This window comes from Heloderma suspectum, chromosome 5 (genome assembly GCF_057233095.1).
Source record: "Heloderma suspectum isolate Gila_16-S chromosome 5, 16-S_ref, whole genome shotgun sequence".
Lineage (NCBI taxonomy): Eukaryota > Metazoa > Chordata > Lepidosauria > Squamata > Helodermatidae > Heloderma > Heloderma suspectum.
In genome coordinates this window covers 69066043-69089306 of record NC_139462.1, presented here as the reverse complement: position 1 = coordinate 69089306, position 23264 = coordinate 69066043, and the positions used below count along the sequence as shown (strand labels likewise).

Here is a 23264-nt window from a genome sequence, read left to right as displayed (position 1 = left end):
CTCCTCCTGTACACGTGTGCCATTCTGCATGAAGAAAATGCGGCCCAGTGGCACAGGGGGCTGTTTCTCAACACCCTTTCATAATCCTATTCAGAGGAAAGGTGGAGACATGAATACCAAGCTTCCCAGTGCACTTTTCAGTGGCACGGTGGAAAGGGATGAGAATCTACCACATCTAGGGGTGGAGAGGATTTCACTGCCAATGCCCTCATGCCCAGGCTGTGGAAAGATAGAGCACTAAATGCTCCCATCTCTTGGAAGGGAAATCGATCTTGCCCCCTCCCTGTATCTCAAAAGAATTTATTGAGGGAGGAAAGACCTATCTTCAATAAGCAAGTACCCCAGAGCACAAAGGGCTGGGGTGGAATTTAGCCCAAGAGTTATGCAGGTAAATAGCACACCCACCAACCCACTCAGGCAAGGGCCCATGTGGGCCTCCGATATGGGCAGGGTGGGGTCCTCCCAATACCACCATCAGCCACTGCTGCAGCCAACCTTATGTAACACATTTTAAGAGCCAGAGCAATATCCTTGGAAGTCTTAAGTCAATTTGCAAAACAAATGGTACAATCTGGCTTGAAGGGGCTGGAAGAGAGAGGGACCGCCCTGTGCAGGCAATGGTGCGACGGTCCTCCAGAGGCAAATGCAGCTGGGTGGGTGCACACTGCTTCCCTTAATTTCCTCCCCGCCACCTCCCCTGAACTCTACCAGCTTCTCTGGAGGAGTTAAATGCCAAAGTCATGATCACACAGTTGTCGCCTTACTTAAAACACAAGGCACCTGCTGTCCCTCCCTCCATGCCTCAGGAGCCAAGGGGTTCAGAAGAGGAGATCCGGATGAATGGGACACTCATTACTCACAAGCATTGGTGACCGCAAAGCTGTTGGCCACCTCCAGGTTGTCAATGTGGGGTGACAGTCGGAACTCCGAAGTGGAAAACTGAACCATCCCTACCCGAAATGCACTGTATTCCTGATCGGCTCCCCTGGGGAAGAGCCCCCCTGTAGGATGACAAACACACATAAAAACAGGACAAGGGACACAGACAGAGAGAGGGTGTCAGTGCTACAGGCTTGGTGATAGTGGCGCCTGTTAAGGGATGAGGGGTGGGAAGCCCCTTCATTCCTGAGCCCTGGAACTTTCCTCAAAAGGCTGCCCTCCAGACTCATTGATCGTAAGGATGATCTTCTAACATCTCAGCCGTACTTGGCTATTTCAGAGATCGAGTCGCCCGGTTGGGTTTGGCAGAGGAGGCGCGCGGGGGGTGGGGGGTGGGGAATTTGTGGATATCACACAGCATGCTGCTTTCCTCCCACCAAGGGTGCAATCCAGATCCATTCAGATCAACGGTGGTTGTTTTGTTTTCCCACCCAACTCGATCTCAATGGGACGTGGACGCAAATGTCATCTGTACACCGGTTAAGCCCGAAACTCTTGGTATTTTGAAAGCCTTTGAACTGGTTTGGCGAAAGGAGCTAGCTGCTTTCAAAGGGAAAGGAACAGAGAAGATGGGAGGCAGAGAAGTCGTTAGAATAACTAAAAAAAATAAAACGGGGTGGGCGGAGATGATGAGATGATCTCAATCGAACACACTTTTTGCATCCATTCACTCCGGCAAAGAAGGCATGTAGCCTTAAATCGACCCTTTTCTGCTGGAGTGAATGGATACAAAAAGTGCCTCCGTTCGAGGAAGAATTCTTTAGGGAGGGATGGCGGGGAGGCAAAAGACCGTCTCCAAAGAGGTCACTCACCTATTTGTATGCCGTTTGAGTAGACCCCCCAGATGAGTCCCCAAACCAAAGGAGCCAGGAAGAGAGCAATCTGCCGAATCTTTTGCATTGCCATGAAAAGTAGAGCATCCACAAAGCCACAGAATATTCCTTCGCTGCTGCCGGCGCTGCCGCCGCCGCCGCTTTCTCCCCCTCCTCCTCCGCCTCCGCCGCCGCCTCCTTCCTCCCTGCCCGCTTCTCGCTCAGCAAATTAGATCCTCCGCATATTGGGCGAGCGGATGAAGGACCAAGCTGGAAAGGAGCCCTCAGCGGAGAGACGAGGAAGAGAGGAAGTGGGCGGGCGGGGGGAGCTTTGGCCCGCTGCTGCAGTGGTCCCGAGGCCAGCCCCAGGAAGACTCGGGCGGCTGGGATGCAGGCTTCAGCGCTGCTGCTGCTGCTGCTGTGGTCCAGGCGCTCCGGTACATCCAGCTCCTTCGCAGGCAATTCCACACATTCGCCCCTCTCTGCCACACACACACCGACATGCACACACACTCACGCGCGCACACCCCACACACTCACGCTCTCTCTCTCACCCTCACACGCACACACCCCGAGCCAGTAAGCGAAAGGGGGGGGGGAGAGAGAGAGAGAGAGAGAGACGGCGTGCGCGTGCCCGCCCGCCACGAGCGCGCCTCCGCTCCCTCCTCGCGCGCCTTGCACAGGCCCTCGACGCGCGTGCCCGCCGCGCCTTTGGAAGAGCAGGGATGCTACAGCCGCTGCGCGGTTCAGCTCGTCGAGTTGCTTGTCCTTTTTCAGCACCGGGGACAGCGCCACTGAGGCGGAGGGACGACGCTTATTCAAAAGCCAGTCCGCCCCCTAATGCTGCAGCGAAGCGCCCCCCCCCCCCACCCCGCTCTCTCTCTCACACACCACAGGGCAGTCGTGGTTTCTCTGCCTCCCCCTTCACATCTATTACAGTACGAACAGGCTTCTGGGCTAGGAAAACAGAACGGAGGCCAGATGCAACTTAGACATTGCTTGCTTTCCAGAGCTCTGCTCTCTCTCTCTCTCTCTCTCTCTCTCTTTCTCTCTCCTCCTCCTCCTCCTCCTCCGCCCCATATCTGACGGTTCGAGGAGCATCTTGGTCGGAGGAGGAAGAGAGGCTGGCTTGCTTTTCATATGCTAATCGTCTTCATTTTTTTCTTTCTCCAGTACGTTGGCGTACTGGAGAAAGCTGCCTGAAGGAGAAATGAAAAGGGATCACTGGCCGCCAATAGGATCCTGTTTTCCTGAATATTTTAACGAAGTCAGTTAGACCAAATTCTGGCCCTGAACAATTAAAAAAGCGGAGGGGGGACCCCCCCCCCGCAAGTGACACTCAGCGGCATTCTTTTCCTGATAAATAGTTAACTAGAGTATGATGCTCTTCATAGGAAAGCCACGAATAATGTTCACCATAGATGCCTGCACATTTAATTACATATATTCATCACATACACACCCACATTGATCTGTGGCATTTAGTAGATTCAAGCACATGACCACCACGATCGTATGAAGGCATTGTCACAGATCCACAGGTGCACTCAGTAAGTTGCTGTGGGGCACCAGACTAGGAGGGGTTTAATAAGAATTGCACCTGCGACAGCAGAAAGTCTTGGGGATTGGAGAGAGCCCCCCATCTGTCTAGAATGGGATGTTATTATCTTTTGAGTTTTATCTGCTTTGTGATTTGACTGCTGTAGTGTTTTATATTGTATACCTAATTGAAACTTTACAATATGCTATACCCGCTTTTAATATAAATAAATGACATTTGATGGGGTGGGTGCAGTCTCACACAAGCAACTCACCTGACATCCTAAAAAGAAAGCTGCTACTTTGAAACAAATGACATGAACTGGATCTTAATTTGTACCTTAAAATTGGTGGAAAAGAAATTCATAGTCAAACACAGCACTGAAAATTAGTCATAGGGAATAATTACCATCACTGAGCTGCTATTTACTTGTGGAAAAACCTCCTCAAAGGTCTAAACTGAAATTACAAAAATGGGAAATTGCATTCCAGATTATATTGCAATCAATAAACAATCACCTGAATAATACTTTAAAACAACAAGAAGATGGCATGCTATTTAGGGCACAGTGTAATGAAATTTCATAGTGCAATGAAATTTTATAATGTTTGAGTACTAAGGCCAGTCCAAATATCTCATTACATTCATTTTTAGGACACAACTTCTTTCCTCACTTGCTAAATCTCATTGGAGAGTTCTCCTTCTCTATGAGTGTGTTTCTCCAAAGAAATAAAGACAGGAAAACCGTTGTCTACTGGATCAGGCACCTGGCACAGATTTCTCACTCAGAGAAAGAGGGGGGAGGGAGAGAACAGTCACCATAGAATAACAAGAAAGCAGGAAGTACCACTAATTCTCTTTATTTCCCTGATTTGCCAGCCAACTAGAAGTCCACCCCCCCACACACACACACACTTAATAGGCAGTGTGACCCAGCAGTTCAAGTGGAAGCCTGTGGGCAGAGAAGCTTAAAGAAAAGGAGACCACACCTATGTTCTTGTCCATTGGGTTGGGCTTAATTTCTCTGTCCTTCCTAGTAGAAGGACATTCCTTACAGAACAACAACAGTGGAGGATATAGATATAGCTCTCAGGAGGCACGTTACCCACCCTATGTGCCCGCTACAGGATTCTTCATGTTGCTGACACCTATACATCTGCAGAATATCCACTGGTGGAGCTGACCCCCCTTCTGAGGGGGAGCATGAAAGGAAAGAGGTGGATCCCTCAGGGAGAGTCTCCTCCATTATGGGTTGTGGGGCTGGGCGCAGCCTGACAACAAAGGAGGGTAAATGTAATTGTGTTAACCATCTTGTGTTAACAGCCATTGCACTAACCAAGGGGTTTCTTTTTCCCCAAGGCCGTGCTGTCCCCTTCAGATTCTAGCAGGGAAGGAGAGGGATTAAAGAGTACAGTCATTCCATTAATCCAGCCTTCCCCAACCAGGTGCCATCCAGATATTTTGGACAACAGCTCCCAGCATTCCTGACCATGGGCCATCATGGGAGTTGAAGTCTGAAACATTTGGATGGTACCATGTTGAGGAAGACTGCACCCATCAGCCATGTTCTCATCATTGCTGTCCTCCTCTTGGATTTGAGCAGGGAAAATTATGGGATATTCATGGACAGAATCCCATGATTGGCTCCCATGGGCAGCTTCACTTCCATGGAGAGTTCTCTTCTCTCTCATCCCTTGGCCCTTGAAGCTTCACCCAATCGCTATGATTATCCTTACAGGGGGAAGCCCTCCCCTTTTTTCAGTGCTGCCATCAGAGAACTATGAGGAGACTGCCCTGGAGTGTTCTTGCCCTGGGAAAATCCTGGAACTTGCCTCTCTGTGTGAAAGGGATGTTACATTTCCAAGAGATGGGGCTGAGCTTGCTCAATTATGCAAAAAGCATTTGGCAAATGCCAGAACAGCATGCCTGCTTGAAGTCTGTGCCTGGTATGTTTTGTCTTCCATTTCTGGAACAGACATTTCTGGATATCTTCTGTGCTTGACAGCCTTGGAGCTGTGAGTACTCACCCTTAGCTATAATTGTATGAAGTTCTTTTCTTCTTTTCTCTAGAAGATGGAAGAATACTACAGTTTCAATATATGGCTGTTTTGCAGAGGGTGGAGAGGGGTGATGTCTTTCTTTGCGATCCACAGTTATGAAGTGCCTTTATTAGGGCCAACCAAAATTCCACAAAAATGTACAAGTTTTTGAGTTCTCCAGAGTTTGGGCTCTCCAGAACACTTCATGAGCCTAGGTGCAACAATAAGCAGGTACCATCTAGCCTGCCGAAGAGTTCTGGAGAACTCAGACTCTGGAAAACTTGAAAGTTTGCACATTTTTGAGGAATTTTGGTTGGCCCTAATAAAGATACTGTGCAACTGTGGATTTTGGATCACCCACCCACCCCGGACAGCTCGGCTATTGCATTGTCTCACTTTCTTGTTAGTCATATCCCCACCCTCTTCAAGTTCTTCCTTTCTTTCATCCTCTAAATGTCACTCTTTTGGATACTTGGTGATGAAAGAAACTAACTCTGCTCTTGCTCAGAGGTTACTTACTTGTGACTTAGCCGTGGCAATCAAAACAGGTTTCAGTTCTAAAACCCTAGTGAGTCCTGATTCAAATTAAACCCTATTCTTGAGTGAGCTAAAAACAGTAATACTAGAGACAGAATCTGATAACACTTGGTTTTTGTATTTCTGAAGTGGGATTCTCAGAGTACCCTTACCTGAGAATATTGAAATTAACAGGACTTTCTTTTCAGGAGAAAAGCACTGGATCACATTTTATAATTTGCATCTCGAGTTCAGCATGCCTGAATGTAATAATAATTTGAGAGCATTAGCATAATTGAATACTGCTTAACCATTTCATTATGATTTTATTTATGTATATGTTATATAAATAGCTTTTGAGGTCAGCCAGGCAAACAGCTGAATAGAATTTTTTTAAAATAAATAAATAAGATACAGATCTTAATTAGTTTGCAAGATTTTTTCCATTGTCAGTTTAAGTCTGAAACAGACTATAGTCAAGGCTAAGGGATCTGCCCTCTTCTGGAAACATCTGGTTTCCTTTTTTAATTGCATGTAGGCTAAGGAAAGAGTTATGTGTTATTCAAAATTGTGAACTTTCATTCTGATGAATGTATTATTTTACTACCCTTGCACTCTTCCTGAACTTCAAACATGTAATCTTGCATATTCCATTTTTTAATTTGCTGTAGGTATTTACTACTGAACAACCCATTCTATTAAGTGGTGGTGGTGGTTCAGTATATGCTTAAAGTACCTACAATTTTCTAAACACTATCCAAATATTAAAAGATAGCATAGTCACTGCCCACAGGTTCACACAATTAGACACAATACAAAAGAAAAAAGGAATGTGGAGGGAAGAGGAAAGCAAGCACTGGAGCAATTCAACTTATAGTTTGGTTACTTAAAAATGTAAAAGAATGGATTATTCTGCTTATCCAGAGCAGCAGTATCTTTTAAATAGATGATAGATTAGATAGATAGATAGATAGATAGATAGATAGATAGATAGATAGATAGATAGACAGACAGACAGACAGATAGATATCATTCCACCTTAAGCACCATTATTGGTGGAAATACAAGATATACATCTAATATAAATAAACAAATCAATAAATATGATCCCCAATGTGGCAGGGGAGGGGCATCTGGCTTGGCTATTCGGTAGCGAGGAAAATGCTCTCTGTGTATGTTCAAAGGTGCTTTACTGCCAGAAAAATCCCAGTTAATGCTAATACAGTGACAGAGCAGCCCTATGGTTCCTAGACACCATCCCAGGGGCCATACTATTGTGCAGAAAAAAACTCTTTGAGAGTTTTTAGACCAAGAGTTCAAAACTGCTTTTGGGTAGGGGGCTGCTTGACCCCCATCCAGCTCTCCACAGGCCGTATGACATCAGGTGAGCATGGCCATGCCCATCTGATGTCATTTGATCCCTGGCCCAAGTGCCGACTGGATCTTCCACCCGTCCCTTGGGCACAGGCTTTCCCAGTTGGGGAAGCCCCAGATGCAGTGAAGCTGAGCTGGACTAGCTCTCCCTGCTCTTCTGATGGGAAGCAGTGGAGACTAGGTTGACTCTACCCCATCTTTGCATGCCCCACCTCCTTCCTGCAATGGGGAACGGAGATGGGGTGCAAGAAGGGGAAGCAGTTGATCTCTGCTGCTTCTCTAACAGAGGAGCAAAGGGCACTCAGCCGCTTCTGGCACCCCGCCTCCTTTCCCCATTGTAGGAAGGAGGAGGGCCCATGAAGAAGTGGCACCCTTGGCCCTTGTTTTTTTAACCACCCTAAATAATTTGCTGTCATCATCAGCAAACTTGCCCACCTCACTGCTCACTACTCATTCTAGATCATTTATGAACAAGTTGAAAGTACTGGTCCCAATATAGATCCCTGTGGGACCCCACTGTTTACATCCCTCCATTGGGAGAATTTACATTTATTCCTACACTCTGCTTTCTGTCCTCCTTTAACCAGTTACTGATCCATAAGAGGACCTCTCCTCTTATAGTGTGACTGTTATGTATGTTTGCTCAGGAGTCTTCAGTAAGGGACTTTATCAAAGGCCTTTTGGGAGTCCAAGTAAAAAATGTCTGCTGGATCACCCCTGTCTACATGTTTACTGACAAGCTCAAAGAACTCTAAAAGGTTCATGAGACATGACTTGCCTTTGCAGAAGCCATGCTGATGCTTTTCCAGCTTCTTTTTTCATAGAAGGCTTATCCTTCTGTATGCTTACTAATTTTATCTTTAACAATGCTTTCAACCAATTTACCCAGAACAAACATTAAGCTAACTGGCCTTTAGTTTCCCAGATACTCCCCGGATCCCTTTTTAAAAATTGGCATTATATTGGTCATTCTCCAGTCCTCTAGTACAATGGCTGATCTTAGGGACATGTTGCATATTTTGTTAGAAGATCTGCAATTTTACATTTGATTTCTTTAAGAACTGTAGTATGGGCCAAGTGATTTATTAACTTTCAGTTTGTCAGTAAGGTTGAGAACTTCATCTTTTGTCACTGCTATTTGCCTCAGTTCCTCAGGCTCCCTTCCTGAAAACATCAGTTCAGGCACAGGTATCTGTCTTCATCCTCTCCAGTTAAGACAGATGAAAATAATTCATTCAGATTCTCCACAATCTCCTTATCCTCCTTTAGTATTACTTTAACTCTGTTGTCATCCAATGGTCCAACTGCCTCCCTAGCTGGTTTCCTGCTTCTGATATATTTAAATACTTCTTTACTGTTGGCTTTGATATTGTTAGTGATATGCTCCTCAAAATGTTTCTTTCTTTCTTTCTTTCTTTCTTTCTTTCTTTCTTTCTTTCTTTTTTGCATCTCTTATTGTCTGCTTTCATCTCCTTTGTACAAGTTTGTGTTCCTTCGTTCGGGCAAGACTTCCATTTTCTGAAGGAAGCCTTCTTCTCTCTAAGAGCTTTCTTGGCACTGCTCATTAACCGTGCTGGTGACCTCTTGGACTTGGTGTCACCTTTCCTAACCTGTTGTATATATTCTAGCTGAGCTTCTATTTTTGTGGATTTGTGTAACCTCCAAGGATTTTGAATGGGTTTAGCCTTCTTGATGCCCCCTTTCAACTTCCGTATTACCAGTTCCCTCATTTTAGGAAGAAGAAAAAAACACAAACTTTTTTGAAGTCATGTGTGACTGTGTTGGACTTCCTTGGCATTTTCCTGCTTAAATATATATTAAATCTGATTGCACTCTTAGCATTGGCAATTGGCATTAGCACTGGCAAATTTTCCACTTAAATATATATTAAATCTGATAGTTTCCAATTCGTTCAACAACAGTCACATCTTGTACTAGGTCTTGGGTGGCACCACTTAGGATTAAAACCAGGATTGCCTCCTCTCCAGTCAGTTCCATGACCAACTGTTCTAGGCACTGTCATTTAGGGCATCAAGAAATTTAATCTCTTTGTCATGATTGGAATGTGCATTTAACCAGTCAGTGTGGGGGTAATTGAAGTCACCCATTATTACAACACTCCCTTGTTTGGAGGCCTCCCCAATTTTGTTTTCCATCTCAAGTTCACACTGAGTGTTCTGATCTGGGGGATGATAGCATGTTCCTAGTGCTACATTACTTTTCAAGTCTGGTATTGTCACCATGGTGCTTCTCTGCAGGAGTCTACCCCTTTTAGGTTTTCTAGTCTGCTTGACACTTTTTAAAAATCTCTTCTCTCTCTTTTTTAATTTCTTCCCTTCTTTGGGGCATTATGCACTGTATAAACACTATATCAGATGGGAAGTAATGAAAGGAAAGAGCAAAGAAAATTTTATCACTGCAAAATCAGTTTGGGCTTTGGAATCAAAACCTAACTCATTGTATGATGGTTAGGTTGGCATCCTGGGACAGCTGGTCCATATTCCTCAGTAATATGTAGAACAGATTATTTGTTTGAGCCCCCAGGCATAATTTAGTAAAGTTCTTCACAGCCTATGGGCTAGAAGTGCAAATGGATTGGTCTTTCCTTTCCACACAGAATACCTTCTGGATGATAGGATATAATCTTTGGGTTTTGAGAGGGCTGGCATTAGAGAGACCGGGGCACCTGTCTCTGGAAGCAGATGCATGTGGGCAGCAGCAAAGTGCTGGAGGACAGAGTTCTGTGTGCTGGGAGACCTGCCCTACACTCCCTAAGCTAGCCTGTTCTGATGCAATGGACAACGTCGTCCTTTTGCTAGTGTTAATGTAGGATTCAACCGCCAGTCTGATATGTGTCGGGTGGGGGGGATGGGGGGGGGTCACCATCTTGTCTTTGACCTCAGGCAGCAAAATATCTTGGGCCAGCCCTGAGCTTGGAGGATCCAAAGATGAAGATTAGACATTTTCTATTTACCTGTAGTTCTAATAGAATAACAGACAACAATTAAGAAAATGAGTCATTGCACAAGGAAAACAGGGATGGCTTTGGTAAAGTTTGTGACCTAAAATAGCATTGCATGATGTATTCCTACTGAACTGACTATAAGCATTTTAGACTGTTGATTTTAAAATATGTATAATGTATTCATTGCCCAAGTATTTCTGTATCCACAAAGTAGAGCTCATTAAAAAGGAAAATGATTGTCCTAGCACTAACCCACACAAAAATAATAATTGCTCTGGGAATTCAGAACTCAGCGAACATTAGGACAGTAATTGGTGAATGTGTCTCATTTCAAAGACAGCAGAATTGGGTCCCAAGATTAAATATGCCTTTCAGTATCCCATTTTTAAAAAAATAAGTGGAAATGTAAAACAATAAGGCATATTCTACATACATTTGTGACCTCCCATAAATCACTGTCCTTTCCAAAACATAGAACTAACTCTTCTACCTTAGAATATTATCTATCTGATATTATAATGACCAAACCAGACATGGCAGGAACAGCCATGTTTGTTTACTCACTGCCTGCCCTGCCAACAAATAGAAGTGCATATGCATGGGTAAGGGGAGCTTAATTCTTCCCCACTTATTTCACTCTGTGCTCTGTCACTTTGATACTGTTCTCCCCCAGATTGGCTCTGGACAGACCATAGCTCAGAGACTGAGCACATATTTTGCATGCCGAAGGTCACAGGATTGATCCCTGGCATCTCCAGTTTAAAGAATCAGGTGATGGGTAAGTCAGGTAATGGGAGAGTCTTGTCCTTGAGATTCTGGAGAGCTTCTGCTACTCAGAGTAGATGATACTTGGTTAGATGGACAAGTACTTGGTTAGATGGACTCCAGCAGGCTGCAGCAGAGGGAGATATGATGGGAAGCAGGTCCATTCCAACAGCCCTGCTGGAAGACTACTTGCACCCCCCTCTCCTTCCCCCTCTCTTTTTCCTTTTATATCTTTTTAGATTGTGAGCCTTCAGGCAGGGACTGTCTTCTTGTTTGTATGTATGTGACTGAGAGTGGGATTAAATGCTATAAATACATACTGGTGTAATGCAGCTTCCTACATTGTATCTTATTTCTGTATCAAAGCTCGACTGGGAGAGAAGTCTTTGCAATGATGGAATGTGGGGAGGTAATGTAGGGGAGGAGAGGGTTCATCAGCTGCACAACATTTTGTTCTAAAAAATTAGAACACCCGCTGATCTATACATAAATGGTGAAGACATATGAACAACAAAGATGGCTCCCTCTGACATGTCTAGTTTGTCCCCAAGTTAAACAAATAGCTGTACCACTTTGTGACAGCACTTACTTGAGTAATTAGTGTAGACAACCTTTGCAACGGCACATAGATACGTTGATAAATTTCAGAAGTGCTTGCCCGCTGACTAACAACTTGGGTTTTATTAAATCCTGATGTGCCATCTTTCAGCTAGCATGATTCCCAAGCCTTCTGTTATGATGATAAATAATAGTACACATACATTACCTTTCAAATGATCAAACATCTCTACTTTCTGTTAAGCCAAGCTTCTTCTTTGAGAGATTTTAAGCAGAGGAAAAATATTTTATGCCAATCCTGATAATATTGGGTAGTATGCAATGCTTCCCTGATGTTAGGGGTGTACGAAACCCCCTTACCTTTGGTCCATGGGAGTCTGAAGGGGGGGCGATCCATTCCTCCCCCCCAGAATCCTCGCCGGCCCCAGCCGGCTCCACTCCGTGGTGAATACGCGGAGCTGCCAGCTGGCTTCAGCCGCTGGGGTGCAAATTTGCATCCCTGTTCTTTGCAGTAATAGGCTACGTAAATCTTATTTTAAAAAAATAAGATTTATTTTAAATAAATAAATTTGTGCCCCTGCTCTTTGCTGTGATAGGCTATGTAAATATTTACAAAGCCTATTATGGCTCAATGCAGGCATGCAAATGGCGGCCGCTACGACAGCTGCCATTTGAGGCCGCAGCAGCCCAGCAGCGGCCGGAAGACAAGCCGGAGCTGCCACCACCGCATTCGCCGCTGCATCTGCCGCCACCGCATCTGCCGCCAAGTAGTTCTGTCCTGGGGGGGATTTCAGGGGGGGAGGCCATTCTGCCATGGACTCCGGGGGGAGGGGATTCCAAAGAATGCAGCCTCACTGGAGTCCATGGTGGATTTCTCCAACATCCCTACTTGTGCTACCATGAAAGACTGCTAGTGCAATGTGAACCTAGTGCTTGATAGTGCAACCAGAAACTAGCACTTCCAGAACTGTACAAGATGGCATTGCTTGCGGAAGGGAGCTATGCTGACTTGTCCCATTCTAGAAGTGCTAGTTTGAGCTGGTTTCTGGGGTTGTTCTATGAACCACTCGCTTCCTGTTGTACTGGCAGCCATTCCTGCAGTGTGATTGGTGCTGGCACGCTGCCAGCATGGGATAATGCCCATACTTTGGGCATGGTGTGTGCTGTATTTTAGCTAGGGATGTTGAAGAAATCCACAACTGAATCAAATGAGTTCAGATCTATGAATCTGACCCATGGATTCTGCAACAAACTGGCTTTTCCCAGGTCATGTAGATTCTGCAGACTTGCAGACCGGTTTTTCAACTTTCCAGATTTTTTGTGTAAATTTAGTAATTAAACATGCGTACAATAAAACAAATATCAGCTGAAAATATGCATTTCCATTGTAGGCTAAAGTGTGGAAATGTGCATTTTGAGGGGATTTGCGCATTTGGTGGGATTTGCATATTTTGCAAATACGAATTTGCACAAACACGAATTTGCACAAATTTGGGAAGTTGAAAAAAATCTAATTCCCTCAATGAGTGGATGATAGAATGAAGGTGTCTGACAATCCACAAAATGCAGATATAACAGATTTTACACAATCTGTACATCCCTGGTTTTAGCAACCTGGACAAGAGTTCCATATAGATGAAGTTAACTAGTTAATGAGCACTGCAATCCTATGCATGTTTACTCAGAATGTCCATTGTGTCCAATGGGTCTTACTCCCTAGTAAGTGAGTTTAAAGGCATTTACTAGAGAGTAAACCCCATTGAACACAGTGGGACTTACCTCTAGGAAAACATGCATAGGATTGTCCTGTTAGGAAGTTTACTAAATAGTATTATGTTAATTTGAGGCTGAATTACAGATGTAAATATTTGGAAAAATAGTAAAACAGTATTGGCTAAATCAACTTTCAATACAATGAAGATTCATTCATTGATATTAAAGGCTTATTCCAGATTATGTGCATACCTGTAAAATGAACAAACACTTGCTACAAGAACTTTGCAGTTTACATGAGCAGTGGCAGCATGGGATGAAATTTAGAAAGGGATTATTCTCTGTTATCAGAGTCATTGTTCTGTGGTACAGTTAGTTATACCATTATGTGTAGAACATAGGTTTTATTTGAAACACATATATGCCACTTTTCCTAGGTTCAGAGTGCTTTACACAGACAAAATAAAGCTAAAAATCTACCGAAACAATGAGTTGTAGTATGAAACAGGGCTCTTGCCCTGGAAGGTGGCCTAGAAATATTTTAAATAAATAAATAAATAAATATTCAACAAACTAAACTAAATCAAGCCTTAAAGTAAACAAAAACCAGATCAACCAGACTCACAAAAATAACAGCTGCCTACATAAGTTTGCTACCTATCTTGCATCTTTTTCAAAATGTGCAAAGAGAGGCAGAGTTGGCTCCTGGCTTGTGGGGCCCCCCAGCGTGGGTCTCCCGGCCATGCCCCTTGGCCTGTGGGCCTCTCCATTGCAATATATTTGCCTCTCTTTTGTCCTCCTGCCCTTCCGTCCTATAAAAGTCCTCTGTCAGTAGACAGGTGGATGGGCACTGATAGTGCCAGCCATGGTACCAACTGAGGAAGCAGAAGCAGTATTGCAGCTGTGGAGAAGAGAGCATCAGCAAGGGAGCAGCACTGCCCAACAGTGCCACTGGTGCCACTGGGCCTGAAGAAAGGAAAACCCTTCAACCTTAGCAGGGAGAATGTTCCAAAACTTTGAGGGAACTGCTGTAAAAGCCCTTCCCCAAGTAGTAGGTTTTCTAACCTCACACAGTGAACAGCACCTGAACTGCAGATTGTCCCATGCAAAGAAGGACCGTGAATTGGGTCCAAAAGGTAACAGGCAGTGCCACTAGATTATGCTTGTGCCTCCTGACATCTATTAAGAGGTGAGCCATGACATTTTGCACTAGCAGAAGCTTTCTTATCCTTTTCAAGGGCAGCCCCACATGGAGGGCAATAAAGTAGTCAATCCTGGAGGTTAGAAGGGCATGAATCATCAGCATGGCAACTGCCTCTTTCCAAGAATGGGTGGACTCTACATAGTAAATGCAGTTGGTAAAATGCATCTCTGGCCACCACTACTACCTGCTTATACAGGAGCAAGAATGGATTCAGGAGCACCCAAGAGCTACAAACCATAAAGGTATATTTCATCCCATCTATCACTGATGAACTAACCCTTTCCAAGATCTGAGGATCCTCCACCACCATTACCTTCATCTTCTTGGAATTCAGTTTCAATTTGTTACCTTTATCCACTGACTGTTGTCTCCAAATAGAGATGGCAGTTCCCAGGTGTTTGGTGAAGAAATATAGGGAAGTATCCAATGCTGCCACTCCATCTCCACTGGTTCCGTGGCAACCATGGGACCAACTGCTTGTGCAACAGGGAATTGGTGGCTCCAAAAGCAACACTAGAAATGAGTGGAAACACTCGTTTCCAGAATGGGACCGGTCAGTGGAGTTCCCTTTTGCAGGGTCCATTGATCTGCGCCCTTCCAGAAACTAGTGCCTCTGCTCATTCAGGATTACTTCAGGAACCACTAGGTTCCCATTGTGCTAGCTGTAGGCACCACTAGTTCACAGGCAGTATTGGATACTGCTCATAGAGGGCAGAGTCATCTGTAAACTGATGATAACCTAAAGCCATGGATGATCTCACTCAATATGTCCATATAAATCTTGGATTGGTAACCCTTCTACAATGGAAGAATGCATGTTAGAGAAGGATAGACCATGGATGAGGAAACCAGCCTGTGGAAGTTCCTCATCCAGCCCATGGAAGCTTGGGCTTCCACTCCCCACTCCCCAAGTCCCACCTGCTGGCCTGGAGGCTACCAGGAGCTTGCTGAAGAGGTGGGGAGAGGAATCCCCTTGTTAACTCCAATCTGTGATAAGAGTTAACAAGGGAATTCCACTGCACACTGCTCACCCTTGGCAATGGGAGGGCAAGCAGTGCAAAGGGGAATCCCCTTGTTATTTCTGATCACAGGTTGGAGATAACAAGAGCAAGCGATGACCAAAGTTGTTTGTGCACTTAGCCAGGGCTTTCAGAAGCCTCTGCAAGCACTGGCCAAATGGGCTCCATTTGTGCCTTACACTCCCTGTATGAGGAAGGTGAGGTATGATTGAAGGCATTTGCACATTTGGCCTGTGCTTCCAGGAACCAGTTGAATCCTGACCCTGGGACTCAGCCAGCCCCTGGAACCACTGGCTGAGTGCATTCCACTCATCTCTCAGTGAGGTGCAAGTGAAGCGGGCTCCCCAGCCAGGGACTGATGATGTCAGAGGTGGGCCCCCACCCCTGAAGTTATTCAGCCCATGAACAGGTCCAGGGGGGCAATCCAACCTATGTAACCAGTATGGTTCCTTGCCATTAGGGTGGAGCAATGCTACCTTGCATTTATGCCGGGGGAGGGAATCTGGTGGCAGAGCAACACCCACATCCATTGCCCTGCTGTTTCACCAGAGCAGGAGCCAAGAGGGGAGGCACTTTCTCTTTCTTTTCTGTCAACTACAATGAGAGGGAAATCATCTTGGTGCTTTTCTGTGGGTGTATCAGGAGAATGAAGGGTCTTCAGATCCAGTGGATCCAGCTCCACCCTGGCATTCCTCCAACATGCCTGGTTTTCCCCTCCACCACTAGCAGAAGATCCACATTGGGGAGTTTTCTGCTGGCATACTGGGGGACTTCTGATGGCCTGGGTTTCACCCCGCTGGTGGAGTGGCACTTACACCACTCCCTAAGGCCATTTAGCTTTAGCCAGCCTCCTGGCAAGGTGAGGATTATGGCCTAAATGACCTTCAAATTCTTTTAAAATTGTCTTTGATTTTCTTAATTTAATCCTGGGTATTGACACAATATTGTCTTGTTTGTTTCTTTAAAACAAAACAAAACAACAAAACCCATCTTCCCTGAGCCAAAATAGTAAAGCCCACTTGCCAATTCTCATCACATTCTCAGCAGGAGTCTTCCTTGCCTAAAGTGATTCTCTTCTAGCTATTTTTGTTGGACACTGTGTGTGTGTGTGTGTGTGTGTGTATAGAAGTGATCACATTTCCCCCACCTATTTTGCACCATGAAAATCTTTCCTTGGCAACTTCATTGTGAAAAGCCTTTAATTAAAATATACCATCATTAAGGGAGGGGGTATTGGGAGCAGGGAGTATTCCTCTTTGAATAAATGGGAAAAATAGCTCAATGTTTTACTTAGATTTAGTTTTGGAGAATGCATGGTACAGTATTGTATGATTCAATGAAGAAAGCAATAAAATGGGGCCATGAGGGGAAAAATATATGATGCCATATATAGCTTCTGGCTGGGATGAGTATTTTATGTTCCAGTTAATAATCTCATTATGGTATTCCATAGAAGAGTATAGGGTTAGATTGCTTATTAAGATGATAGCAAAATAATGGTTCAGAACATTATGTTGATCCAACTGTACAGTGCAATGTTTGAGGGCACTGATTCAGAACAGCATCATTTGTTTATAATAAAGTCCCTCCCAAGGCTCTTGTCGGGGGCACAACCATGACATTGCAAATGCAATGGAGCAGCTCCAACAAAGGCATGTTGGTTTCTTGATTGTCTGCATTGAAACTAATGGACAAAAGATGTACATGGGGGATAAAATGGGAAAGGCATACTGAATGGAGAAGAGGCAATGATGGGTGTCAGAACCAGAGCACCAGAGAAGAAGCTAATATCCAACACTGAGCTAGCAAAAGACAGTGGCGTTTCAAATAAAGTGGTAGATGGGTTTCAAATAAAGTCATGGAAAGGTAGCAAAGGAAAGGTGGCCCCGGCATTGGTGCAGATAGCCCTCTTGGCTGGTTCCTACCCTGAATTTGGGGGAGGTTTTGCATTGCATTGAGAAGGCTGAAGGCTATACACAGGGGTGTGCAAATCAGCAAAGCTCGAATTCACCGAATTTCATGTCAAAGCTCGTTCCAACTCGAGTCCATATCAGAGTGCAAGGTTTTTTTTTTTCTTTTCACATGAAAATCCGTGTGTATTTTCATGTGTATTTTTCCAAATGTATGCAGAAATTGTGGGCATCTTTGAAATGAATGCATTCTTTTCCCATTGATTAAAGTATATTTGTGCACATTTTTCAAAAGTACAATTCTTTTCATGCACGTTTTTCAAAGGTACACATGCTATTGAATGGATTTTCGGGTGTCTGCAAATCACACTGCAAGCTTGGAAATGTACGGACTTCAGCTACACATTGTGGTAGGGATTGACGAAAGTCCCTTACCTGGTCCCGCAGCTTGCTTCGTGGTGGGGGGGAGGCGCCCCATCCCTCCCTGCCGAAATTCTGGCCGGGGGGGAGACGCCCCATCCCTCCCCGCTGAAATTCTGGCTGGGGGGGAGTGCCCCGCCTCTCCAGCCACGGAAGTTCTTCTGCCGGGAAGAAGTTAAAAAAAAAAAAGCGTGATAGGCTACGTAAAGATTTACGTAGCCTATCATGGCTAGATTTTCAAAAAACACAGTGATAGGCTACGTAAATGTTTACGTAGCCTATCACGGCTGACTTTGAAAAAAAAACAAAAAAGCTCGTACGCAAATGGCAGCACCCATGGGCGCCGCCATTTGCGTTCCTTATTTTGGCACGGGTAGTCTACGTAAAGATTTACGTAGACTACGGCGAAAATAAGGGCAACGCTATTTGTGTTGCCTTTATTTTCGCCGTAGTCTACGTAAATCTTTATGTAGATTACCCGTGCCAAAATAAGGAACGCAAATGGCGGCGCCCATGGGCACCGCCATTTGCGTACGCGCTTTTTTTGTTTTTTTTTCAAAGTCAGCCATGATAGGCTATGTAAACATTTATGTAGCCTATCACGGTGTTTTTTGAAAATCTAGCCATGATAGGCTACGTAAATCTTTACGTAGCCTATCACATTATTTTTTTTTTAACTTGGAAATGGCGGCGGCGACAAACCGCCGCTGAACCTCTGCCGAACCGCTGCCAAACCGCCGTTGAACCGCCGCCGGGACCCGCCGCCGTGAGGGACATTCACACGAGGTAAGTCCCATCCCGGGGGGGGGGCGGGGGGACTGACCGTTTCTCCACCAATTTGGGGGGGCCGAATGCATTGGCATTCGGCCTCCCAGAGATTCGTGGAGAAATTCTCCGACATCCCTACATTGTGGCTGAGTCCGTGTTTGAGCTGGAAGGTGCGAACTGGATAAATCCTGATAAAAAATGAACTAAAACAAATTTCTCATATATCTCTATCTGCAGCTCTCCTTATTATCCAACATTCCGGATCATGTGGAGAGCCCTCATGAAGAGAGGAGGATCTCCTCTTCACAAAGTCACCCTCCACATGCAGAGGGTGACAAGAGCGACAGCAGTGGGGGTTGGGACTAGCATGCTCCCCCTCTTCATGTGTATAATTACTACAATTTTGGAACACCTGAATAAGGCTAAAATCGCTATTACATTGTTACACAGATGAACAATCTAAAATGCAGGGACAGTCTATTAACCACTGCAATCAGGAGATACAAAAAATGCTCCAGAACATTCTTGGCGGCCAGCAGTTGAAGTTGTGTCATTATAGCAAGCAATCTGACAACTCAAGATGTTAGTTTGAAAGATTCCTTTGCATACATTCCCTTGCTCTCTCCACTGAAGTGAATAGGGAATTGATGACTACATATATGTATGAAGAGCACCCAGAAAGCTGTGGATCGATGTGTGAGGCAGTTGCAAAACTAAGCACAATTGTCCTTGTTAGCGTACAGTCTGTACTGGCATAGCTAGCTACTACAGATCCGTTCCTTTACAAAGCACATTACAATACATGGTTCTCATGTTTCCTTGTGTGAGTTTAGTAGCAAAAATAATTATTACAAATTGATTAAATGCTTTGTGATAAACACAAAGGCCATCAAGGAGGCAGGAGAGCAAAGAGGAACAGAAATTAATTTAAAAATAAAATCTATACTGAAAGATGGTAAAGATAAAATGTAGACATTAATTACAGAAAAGCCATTTTGCAAAACTGTTAACAAGGAAAAGTACTTCAAAGGAGACTCCAAGACAAGGTAATTATTTGCCTTCTAGAATCTGCAGGGAAGAGGGGAAAAGAGGAGGAGAAAAGTACAAATATGTTTATATACACAGAATATTCCCTTTGGTGTCTGACATGCATTTATTGGCCCTGATCCAGCTATAGTTATACACTGTCTATTTGCTGATGGTTATATTGTATTTTCTTAGATGTTTGTGCTTTCAGAATTATGATTTTAATGGTGTTGTGTGTGGTATATTGTGTTTATGAAGGTTGTTACCTACCCTAGGTTCTTTGGGAAGAAGGGTAAGAAATTAATTAATTAATTAATTAATTAAAAATAAGGCACTATGTATGACTATTGGCCCAAAGCAGTGAAAGGACATATGCATCTGAAGAGAGCCACCCAGTGTAATCCCCATTCGACTGTAGGGTGAAAGCACTTCTCCATCCATAGCCTGGAGTCTGAATGGGGGTTTCATTGAAAGCCTCACATCTATATTGGGATATAAATGTGCATCGTCATTGTCATACAACCTATATAATTAGTTCCAAAATCCTGCAAGGAAACCATGCATGGAAGCCTGCTTCTACATGTAGATCTCTGTAACATATGCATGGCAATGTAAATGTTTGCATTTGAACTGTAGAATGTTATCCAGGTAAGACAGAGTTAATGGAATGTTGGCATGTGAGTGAAAGGTGGGAGGGGCTTGTGGGTGAGAGAATTCTAAAGAGTTTAAGGGAGCAATCCTATGGCTGCTAGACAGCGGCTAGACGGCCATAGGATATCTGGTTTTCCAGGAACCGACCTCCCCCCACTTCCACACTGCCTCAGAGGCAGCATGGAACAGCCCCATCCTCTGCACTCACAAGAGCAGCGTGGAGCGGCCAAAAGGGGCCTTCCGGGACGTGTTCTGGGGTGGGAGGAAATGCCTGTATGACACATCCAATGTGCCTCCTCTCCTGCTCAGCCCTTCCTCACCTAGACAGCCAAAAGCAGCTGTCTAGCTGAAAATGCAGGGCAGAAGTGCAGAGGGAACAATCCCGTCTGTGCTTCTCCTGCCCTGCATTGGATAGGTGGTCACCTCCAAGTTCAGAGGCAGCCACCTATCTGAATAGGATTGCACCCTGAATGGAGAGAACAGACAGTCAGGGAGGGTTTAGGGATTCAGTGAATGTATATCTAGTGAGTGGGGTTTGGGGAGAAGGGTTTAGAAAGGGTAGGTAAGTAGGTTAGGAATAAATATAGGATGATTAAATAATAACCAATATAACTCTTGTATTTAATAGAATTTTAGGTGTTTTATTAAATATATATTCCTACGTATTGGTTTGATTTTTTAACGCTACCAAATAGAAAAGTCTGTTTTCCTGTTACTACTCCTGTATTGTTTAAAGGAAACCAGTTGACCTACTGGGTGTCTTGTTGACAGAAAGTAAAAGAGCTGAAGCTTTGGCCTTCAGTGAGGACAACTGGGCAAAGCTGTGGCAGACATCCTCCTTTTTTTTCAATAGGTGGAAACTGGAGGGAAAATAACCTGGAGCAGGAACATCAGTCTCCCTTGATAGCTTGGTGCCAAGCCTTATTTCTCCCATTCTTTCTTCCAACCTTCTTAGTCTCATTTTAAATCTAGTGCAACAAACTAATGTCCAATTTACATACGAAACTGTCATGGCATCGACATATAATACAATTTCATAGCGGTGGTTCCCTGCCCTTGACATGTCATTTATATCAAGCAGCTCACCAAGCAATTCACCACTCCATCCCCACCCTCTTTTGGGCTGGCAGGTAATTTGAAATGATGTGATGAAAGTGGCTAGAATTGCATGCGGAGCTTTTTCACATCAACCACTTGCTGCATGGGCCAATCCTCATACAGCTGCAGTATAAGTGGCCTCCATGTTGCTGTCTGCATGCAGGAAATAGGCTAAAAAGCAGACTATATATAAATATTATTTAGTTCCATGTCCTATATGTAAATGTCCCATATGTAGTAGAAATAATAATAATAATTTAATTTAATTTAAAAATTTTGGTCATGGTAGATGAATCTTCAATACTCACCAACAGTTGAAAACAAATTGAGATTATCTTGAACTAGTGGAAACCAGAGCATGGAAAGAATTCTGTTTATCCATGCACACTGATTAAGAAATACATACTTAGGTGGGGTGTTTTGGTTTGGGTTTTTTTTTACATGCAGTGTACATGCAATACCCTGCTGAGCAGGACTGGAATTGGGGGCCCACTCAATATTTAGCGGCAGGCCTTGATTCTACTCCACAAGTCTCAATCATCTGTAGTGTAATTAACACATTGTACACTGAATGTTCACCCCACCCTGTTTTCTTTGTTTTGAACAACACCAGCCTTGGCTAGATAAAATTCATATCAGCTACAGTATGTGATAGCTATTTATTCATTTGGTTGGTTGGCTGAAATTACAGGCCTCAAGGCATCTGTATCATTCAAAGCTTTCTCCCAGGCATTGTTTCACTTGCTCCGTGTTGTCAAACTTTGATGTGGTGAATGAGGTGAGGACAACAATACGGGCTGCTTACTTACATTCTTTTACTTGTCAGGGCCTTCCCACAGAAAGATATTTTTTGTGGCCCTGGGGAAAGATAGATCTTTGGAGTGCCAAATTATATGTTCAAACACTAAATAGAGACATTAAAATTACACAGTATACTTTGAGATTACAGATGGTACTCTACCACAGATGCCATTGTAAGGGCACAGTCCTATCCAGAAGGTACCCCAGCTGAAAGGCCATAGGATTTGTTGGAAGCCCCACTGTGCCAGTGAAGCCCAAGGTACACTGGTTCATATACACCAGAGAAACACTCTAGATATGGCAGTATGAGGTAAAGGTGTGCTGTTTAGCCTAAAAGAGGATGGGACGTCATGGATGGGACATGGGACACATATGCCATATCCTATAACTCTTCAGTCCATGTTCCCCACCCCAACCCACTGATGGTGCAGCTTTACCCCAGCTCCACATCTGGGACAAAGAATTTCCCTCCCATTGACTTCAATGGGTGGGGAAACCAATTTTAAAATGGCCGCTCTGAGTTGATGACTGCCATGCACATATTGCCATATCAGAGCATTGGTTATGGTGTAACTTGATACCAAAATCAGAGCATGCCACCACCAGTATTACAAATGCCACATGACACAGGGGGGGCATTACTCAGATGATAAGGCATGAAGCATGGAGCTATATCTCTCTGGACTCACATTGTGCACACTTAGAGATTAGAAGGGGAAACCTTGGTGTGATGCAAATATGGGAAAAGGGCACTTTGTACAAAGGGGAATCCTTTGCACAAAACCAGCTGGCCCCACAACATACTTGGGAATTTGAGCACATTGCTAACACTTCTCTGCTAACAGGTACCTTGCCTTGGGACACCAGACACAACCCCAACACATCCAACCCTCCACTCCAGCACCTCCACATCCAACACTGAACTCCACTCCAACAACTGGAGGTGCCAGATGCAGCACCCCACATATATAAGCAAGGGAAGGGGGAACACTTGCTGCAAAGTATAACTGCTCTATCTCCCACCACTTTCCCTACCCTGCCACCTCCTTTGCTGTATTGTGTCTTGTCTAAACAGGATTGCTCTCACAGTCTCTGCCCCTATAAATGGCAGGGAACAGTATCTCCCCCCAACACACATACACACAC

At 44.4% G+C, this 23264-nt stretch overlaps 1 protein-coding gene across 1 annotated transcript in view; it reads right to left on the bottom strand.

The window, feature by feature from the left end:
- The window catches only part of GRIA2 (glutamate ionotropic receptor AMPA type subunit 2), a 116549-nt gene extending 114704 nt beyond the window's left edge, over positions 1 to 1845 (bottom strand). Inside the window, exons 1-2 of the mRNA XM_084856348.1 lie at positions 1752 to 1845; positions 861 to 1001 (exon numbers count right to left, since the gene is read on the bottom strand). Of these exons, the coding sequence (XP_084712474.1) occupies positions 861 to 1001; positions 1752 to 1845 (235 nt within the window). The remainder of the gene's footprint in view (positions 1 to 860; positions 1002 to 1751) is intronic.
- Positions 1846 to 23264: the final 21419 nt, after the last annotated feature.